The sequence below is a fragment of the Apis dorsata genome, unplaced genomic scaffold (genome assembly GCF_000469605.1).
Source record: "Apis dorsata unplaced genomic scaffold, Apis dorsata 1.3 scaffold_631, whole genome shotgun sequence".
In the NCBI taxonomy this organism is placed as follows: Eukaryota; Metazoa; Arthropoda; class Insecta; order Hymenoptera; family Apidae; genus Apis; species Apis dorsata.
The window spans coordinates 804037-812010 of record NW_006263826.1 but is presented as its reverse complement, the minus strand read 5'-3'; the positions used below and the strand labels follow the sequence as shown (position 1 = coordinate 812010).

Genomic DNA, 7974 nt, shown 5'->3' with positions numbered 1-7974 from the left:
GGGGGGGGGGGAGCATGAAAAAAAATTAATTATCAACCGATGAGAAGCGAATTTTTCCCCCCCTCCCTCCAGAGATAGTTCCAATTAAAATTCTTACTTGTCGTCACGATGTAACTCTCGATCAACTTTGTCCGTGGAAAGAGGATGAAAAGTTTGTCGATCGGTCAGGTGTTCGTTTCACGAAGTAACGAAGAGTTGTCCTTGTCGTCGAACCTCACTGAGAATACGCACTAACGACACTGGTTTCGCGGGAAGCAGAACCTTGTTGAAATCGGAAAACTCGAATAACGAACTTTTATTTCTAGATGCTCGTCTTTCCAATGAATCGTGCAGCGATAAATATAATTAGACAAATATAATACAACCGTGGATGCACTTTTGGATGCGTTGCTCATTTGCCGCAATAACGGCTGTAACAAACTTATTTAAAAAAAAAAAAAAATATTAAATTTTCACTGTTTCTTCAATCCTCTTCTAAAAATACATAAGAAAATCGGAAATATGAATTTAATCGAAGGATTTCCTTTATTTCGATGGAAAACACAAAATTTGCAAATTTTTCGAGTTACGTCACTGTTGAGATGAATGAGCGAAGCGTACTGCTGGACGGTCACTTTCCACCACTCATGATTTCTCGTTTCTTGTTTATTTTCGTCGAATCGCGGGAATCGTTTGAATCGAGGGTACGTCGAGGTTTCAAAGGATATATCACAGGTCGATGGGATTTTAATCCAGGTCAGGAACGAGTGGAGATCCCTTTCGATGGGGTATAATGTCGAGGAAAGTCGTTTGACGAATCGATTTATCGATTTATCGAATCCTTTAAAACGAAAGAGATCGGCGTGTATATATATTTCTTGTTAAAGCGTTTTACCAGGAATTCGAATTTTTTCGATGAAGAAAAATGAGGTTTCTGGATGATCCGGTTGAACGAAATTAATCGTGGATGTTGGATCGTTGTCGAGGAGAATTCGAACATTCTTCCAAGCATTTGCCTCTTCTCGAGATATTTCAATTGAGATCGTGATCCCATCGAGATTTCATTTGTTCGTCTTGGTTAGAAGAATTCTCGTACGAAAAGGAAAAGTTGGGCAGAAACGATGGAAAAGGAATTCTTTCACGAATTAATCGAACGCATTTCCAGATCTCGTCATACGATGATACTATTTTTAATATTGGATCGATAAGAGATTAATATCCAACTCGTGAATTTATTATAAGTTAGCAATCCATTTAAAATTCTTCGAGAAAATTCCTCTCCATCTATTCAATAAATAAACAATTTTCTCAATTTTCAAATTTTTCTTTTTCATAATTTTCCGTGAGAAATAATCCTTTAAGTTCTCTTTCTCTATCCATTTCATTACGAAAATTCATATGTATGTGATTCCGCCAGCACTTTAAATCGATCCGATATTTATCGAATGGAAAAAGCATGGCCTTATTTTGAAAATTGGAACTTCTCTTCTATTCCTTCATTTCCTCTTTCTGAAACATTATACGATCAATCAGCGTTGATTAATCGAATTGAACCAGGCCGGTTGCAACCTCTTTTCGAATCAACGCCTATTAATATATAGTAGCCGCACCCAATTCTCGGGGAAACACCTTCCATTCCTTTTCGTTTCTCCAACAGGACTGAGAAGGAACGCCGACAACCGTGTGTCACTTGTTCCGTGACCTTTCCTAGTCTTAAATAACGACTCGTTGCACCTTTGACTCTTTACTAAGAGTACTTCGTCTCTTCATGCAAATTTTCCGCCTTTGCGTGCACGAGACGTGTTTCACGGTGAAATAGACGCATTTCGATTCTACCGAATCATTTTTTCCCTTCGTATTCCTTGCCCAGTTGGATTCGAATATAAGAATAAGTGAAAAAATGCTTAGAGATTATTTTCTTGAAAGTAAGAAGAGTAAGGGACGCTTTATGTTTAACCCATTGACGGTACTCGATACGCTCATGAAACCCCTCGACTATTCACGCGGAGACCGAGCACGCTTTCAGGACACGCGAAGAACAGTTTTGCGTCCCCTTGTGAATGACGAACGATTTTCGAGGAGTGGGGGAAAAAGAAGAGTGGGGATTGTGAGCCGAGGATATTCACGAGAAAGCTTTCGAGCAAAAGGGAACGAGTACGATTAAGGGCGAAGACATTTTTGAAATTACGAGGTTTCTATTTAAAAAAAAAACAAGAAAATAAGAGAAAAATAGACAGAGACAGAGAGACAGAGATACTTCTTTGCGGGCGAATAAAGAAGTATACGGATGATCGGTAAAGAAGTTTTACACAGATGAATTAAGAACAATCGGTACAACGGCGATAACAACGAGAACCGATGAAAGCTTCTCGAAAAGAGAGAACGAAGGCGCGAAGGCGAGACCAGCGCACGCGTTCATGCCTTCCACAGAGCGGCGGTGATCTCGAAAACTGTAGGGGTCGGTTAGAGCTCTCAGGTAAATAGCTGCTAACAACTTTTTTTGCGTTACGAGGGAAAACCGCGCGTGACTTTATTAACGCAACCGTGTTGGCTTCCCACCGTTTACCACGGCGCCCCGTACCTATCATTCCTCTTCCTATTCGACGAGGCATGGACGTCCTATTACCTCGTTCGTATCAAGATTGAAACGATCAAAGAAAGAATTCGTTCAAAATCGAATCAATCGTAAACAATATTAAAAGAAAAACGGAACGAATGAGTAACGATCACAATTCAACAATAGTATTCTGCATTTGAACGACCTCGAGGATGTCGAAAGAAGTGGGATGATGCGAATAACGAATCGCTGGTTCAACGTCGAAATCAGCCACGGAAAGATAGATCGCTGGTTGGTCGCATCGATCGTCGAATCCTGCCCTGGGCATACTAATATATAAACGCGGACAATAGCCACGGAACGAAACAATTGGAATTGCTCGTGGAAACAAGCACCTTTTTGAAAGCATCGAGCTTAATTCTATCTTACTACTAGTACTTACCCCAGTGTCGTGTCCTCCATGCCAACAATCGGGAAGCAATCGATCCCTGGTTCCCGCTCTACTCCATTCTCCCGGATCGGCCCGTTTGATCGTCGTGTCTCTCCTGTTCTTCTTCTTCTTCTTCCTCTTCCTCGTGGAAGAACGTTCTCTCGGCCTGGGCCAGCGGCGTACCGTCACACACGCGTTCTCTGCCCGACAGCTTACATCTTGACGGTCCGTGCCAGCTGTGTTCCGCAGGAGACACGCTCTCTCGGCCCTCTGCAGCGACATACGACGACCCACGTCCTAATCATACTCGCACTCTATCCACCGCGCACACGCTCTCCTCGCTCTGCCCTTACCTACTGCCTACTCTGACCCAGGGACGCATCTCTCGTGCACGAAACCATGGGTTCGAGAATACATCTCGACCGCCAATTTTGAAATTTTACCTAAAATCATTCTCGTTAATAATTGAAATGAAATTTCCTCCTTTTCGTTACAAAATTTTGATTATTTCATTTTTCTTTTGATTTTTTTATGAATTATTGATATCATCTGTCAAAGAATTATGAATTTTTAGTGGCTCGTAATATAAAATTACGCGACATTTGAATAGTTCGAGAATAAATGAAAATAAAAATGTAAACAACTGAAAGCAATTAAGTAAAAAATAAGAAAAAGCGTGATTCGAACGAAGAATAAAAAGTGAAGAAAAAGGATAGGGCATCGGGATCGATGTGGTCCTCCCTGTGGACTTAGTGCACAGTAGGGGCGCACGCTCCTCCAGGGTAGGATTAGTCACGATCCCACTCGGTCGTAAAGTTTCAAAGGTAAAAAGAAAAAGACGAAACGTAACGAGCTGTCATCTCGTATCGCTCTATTATTCCGGATCAGATCACATATCACGTATAGTAACCGAATAGAACTTCATTGCGACGTTAATTGTTTGTTCCGTCAACAGATTGCAGACACACTACATTTTCCTTCCAATCGATTCTGGCGAGAGACTCGATCTGAATTCGATAGATAAAAACGACAAAAGAATTTTCTTTAGGGAAATAAAATCGAGACATCGATTGTAATTTTTTCTTTTTCATCTTTTGATAAATGTGTAGAAATAGATTTCAGGCGATTGTCATGAAAAAAAGGAAATGAAAAAATACTGCAATATTAATAAAAATTTAATACATATAAAACTTTACCTAACGCATATAATTTTTTATTCTTCGTATTACGGTATAAAATGGTTATAAATTCACCATTTTACTTATTCATTGTTCACTTTTTCTATATGTATCATGTATCCTCTTAAAAAGGTATATGCTAAAGATATTTGCTAAAAATATATAATTACGTTTAATAAATATAAAATTGATTAATAGATCGAGTATTTTTGTTGGAAATTAACGAGCTTGCAGGGTGCTTGAGTTTATGTATCCAGCTCTGTATCTTTTATCGAATAAAATTACGCGCCCCTTTAAGCAGGGCTGGCACTATTCGTCAAATTACCTCTGAAAAATATTTATCAATTGACAATTAATGCTTTAACATTAGAATAATTTTTTTTATTAATATCTCTTTTTTCCTTTCTTTTCTTATTGGATTATAACAATTAATCGTTATTAGAATTTTTTCAAACAAAACTGATTTCTTTACTTTGCTAGACAATGTTTTTTACGCCTCGTCCCACCAACATGGCGTCACCCTTAAGGCTGTAGTGGCGCCAAGCGTTGCTTGCGATCGATGCGCTCATCAACCAATGAAAATATATGTATCCTACACAACAAATAACATTATTAAACAAATAACAACGTTCGATTAACAAAATTAAAATTATATTTTCTCCTATTGAACCACTTTACCTTAATTGCAAATAATTTATTTCAATCTTGAAACTATTCTTCGACCAATTAAATTTTTGAACAACGAATTTCGTGCTCAATTTTTTACATTTATGTGACAAACTTAACGAATGAATTCATTAGTCAATCTGCATGATCATTTTTATCCTTCGATAACAATAATATTTTATAAAATCAAATAATAGTCCAATCTGTAATGTTAATTATTCTTAATTTATGATCGATGATCGATAACAGGGAAATAGGGAGGTCGTCTCATATAAAGATTTTATTTCGTTAGTACGTACACATTTGCGCCAGCACAAAAAAGGATCGTATCATATAAAATGAGAACAATGCAGTTTCCTTTTCCGAGACTAGACACAATATAGGGGGCGTGGGGACTCAGGGTTATTGCGTTTATACCCTTCGTTTTTTTCATGATTACTTGCCGTATACATCCATCAAACGACTTGACACGATACGTATAATTCATCAATGACCCTGAGATCCAATGAAAAACGGACACGATACCGCATTTGATCTTTCGGAGAAGTGTCGACCGACTCTTCATTAATCGCGCAGTGCTGATCTTTCTTTTTCTTTTTCTTTTTTCTTTTTTCTTTTTTTAAATAACTTTTACGTCATACGTATTGAAATATTTTCTTCCTTATATCTCGTTTAATGTTCTTAGAACTATAAAGTATTCCAATACTACGACTCGATCACAGTGAAACACTGGCTGGTCAAGACACTACCATGAAGAGTCGACGAAGTTGCTTCGTATGTATAAATTTATGATATTTACAAGGGCAGTGTTGTTAGAAATATTCGAGTTAATGCTAATAAATGGCAGGCACTAAGCGACTCTTCAAGGTTTTCTCCCTTGCAAGCGGAATAAGCCATAACACGCAATATCGTTGTTTTCTTCCTAGTGTCTCTTGTAACACGCTCGCTAATGATTCTCATTCTTTCACTTTCTTTTGTACAATTTATGAATTCCATACAATAGAAAGTACAGTGAAGGAAAATCATAAATTATCCGTTAAAAGTACAGAAACATATTAATTGCGCTTAAATTCATAGTTATCGCGCATCGATAACTGACAAGCTTAAGTACACATCAAAAAATGCATGAAATTATATCGTGAATTATATCTTTATCCCTTTTTTTTTTCCTTTTTCTAAAAAAGCATCAATGTTTGCATCTTTATACTAAACAATGAACATAAAGTTGTAAAAATAATTATCGACTATTACATTTCATTAATTTTTTTTTATGGCCTGTGTAAAAACATATATCGCGCTTTGAAATTGCTGTTCAAGCAGGAAAATAAGAATTTTTTACATCGGCCAGAACGAAACTTTAGTCGTTGGGACCGAGAAGAGAAAATTGTATATATATGCTTCTTTTTATCATTGCCCATTTTGTGTCTTTCTCGTACCCAATTACGATTTATAAAAATAATTCTCTTCGGCATACACATTTTTATCGTACTTGTCACATTGTTCCGAAGTATATGAATTATCTTACGTTTCAAATGTTATTCACGAAGCTAATTCAATCTTGATCTTCAACGAATCTCCTACCATTACAAAATCTTAATAAATCGAATTTAACAGTTTACTAGATAACAGTTTTCTAACACGATACATTTGGCTGCGGAATTAAAAATATCACTACTGGTCGATCAATGTATTCTTCCATTTTTAATCGATACGCTTGCGATATTTAGCTCTACATTTTTTTCTTTTTTTTCCTTTTTCTTTTTTTTTTTTTTTTTTTTTTTTTTTAATTCCAATTTTCCTATTTCATATTCAAATTTCAAGGTTTTCTTTTTTTCGTATAATATGGCCAGCGTATGAACTTTCTCATTTCTTAGCAATATTTTTCTTCTAATTATTCGAAAAACAATCGATAAATTGGATACTATTTAACTAAGTGGATAATTTATATTATCTCTATCTTGATAGATTTGACTGCAATCTACGCTAACGATTAACATGAAGCTTCAAAGAGAGTCGTAATATTTTTTTTTTACAAACGCATTCACTAAAATCGTTTCATTAAAAACGTTTGCATAGAGTATACGAATATACCTGCCTGTACATGAAAATTTAATTTCCCTTTCTAGAAACACTAATTCAACTAATTCACCCAAGTATTGTAAAAATTTTAACTTTAAACTTTCTCTCGCAGCCATTTTCCACGCACAAACTCGCCTTTTAATCGTATCATTTATCAACCCTTTTTCAACCCTGAAGAATCGATAAGTATATTTTTTCTAGAACAATTATTCGGCGTGTGTGTAATATATAAAAAAATTCCGAGTCTCTCCACTATATAATTGATCGAAATCTCGATATCTCATTCACTTTTCACTGGAGGTCAGCAGGATCCCAACAACTGTCAGGTATGTTTCGTATCGTCCGATGATTCGCTTGAGAACCTTCTTCATGAACGAATGGAAGACGTGGTCGACGACGTCGATACAAAACGATTCAACTTGCTGTCGATAATGATTTCGTCGCCGTTTCGTATATTGTACCGATACAACTGCTTGTTAGGGTACAGCATCTCCTCCGGTCCGTATTGCGCCTTCATAACCTATAAAACAGATTTTTCAAGAATCAAGGCAAATCGCACGAGGGGGAGGAGGGATTCACATCGCAAATTTTAGTTTACCTCTAAATCGTTACTATTTATATAGGAATTTAATGATGCAGGAATGATGCAAGGGAAGGGGGTAGAAGATTCTTATATCGCGATTTCGTGCTTTTTATGAGGTCTCTCAAGAAACCAAACGTTCTGCAAGGCATAAAAAAAAGGAACGTGATGAGAAGATAAGTTGGCAAAATGGACTAACCTGGTCCACGTAAAAAAGTCTCATTCTATTCGCTGGGATTTTCACCATCGTCTCCAGTTTGGTTTTCAACTCGAAAACCGTTCTGTACACGTCTATGGATCGAACCTACAAGCACCATTCATATTTACACCAATTCCAATGATCGATATAAAAAAAAAAAAAGAAAGAAAAAAAACCACACCTCTCTTTCAACTCTCGAGCTCGCTTCGAACTTCTTCGAAACGTGAATTGAAAAACCTGTCCCCTCCCCTCCCCTCTTTTCGAGTAATTAAGCCGAATGAATTGCCGATCAAAAAATATGCATAT

The 7974-nt window shown here is 36.9% G+C and overlaps 2 protein-coding genes and 2 long non-coding RNA genes across 5 annotated transcripts in view; 1 reads left to right on the top strand and 3 right to left on the bottom strand.

Moving 5' to 3' along the window:
• Positions 1-3297, bottom strand: part of LOC102675517 — a 19141-nt gene extending 15844 nt beyond the window's left edge. The window contains exon 1 of the mRNA XM_031513385.1: positions 2979-3297. The gene's annotated coding sequence lies outside the window, so the exon portion shown is untranslated. The remainder of the gene's footprint in view (positions 1-2978) is intronic.
• A 297-nt stretch (positions 3298-3594) lies between these two features.
• On the top strand, positions 3595-4014 carry LOC116186351. Its single transcript, XR_004151332.1, has 2 exons — positions 3595-3790; positions 3922-4014. It is a non-coding gene; the product is annotated as an uncharacterized LOC116186351 (long non-coding RNA).
• Positions 4015-4128: 114 nt separating this feature from the next.
• LOC116186350 lies at positions 4129-6202 on the bottom strand. Its single transcript, XR_004151331.1, has 2 exons — positions 4823-6202; positions 4129-4736 (listed from the first exon to the last, which is right to left on the bottom strand). It is a non-coding gene; the product is annotated as an uncharacterized LOC116186350 (long non-coding RNA).
• A 25-nt stretch (positions 6203-6227) lies between these two features.
• Positions 6228-7974, bottom strand: part of LOC102675612 (tubulin-specific chaperone cofactor E-like protein) — a 10182-nt gene continuing 8435 nt past the window's right edge. For both annotated transcript variants that reach the window (XM_006621517.2, XM_006621518.2), the window contains 2 exons: positions 7669-7773; positions 6228-7409 (listed from right to left, as the gene is read on the bottom strand). In XM_006621517.2, the coding sequence (XP_006621580.1) occupies positions 7257-7409; positions 7669-7773 (258 nt within the window). In that variant the 3' untranslated portion in view covers positions 6228-7256. The remainder of the gene's footprint in view (positions 7410-7668; positions 7774-7974) is intronic.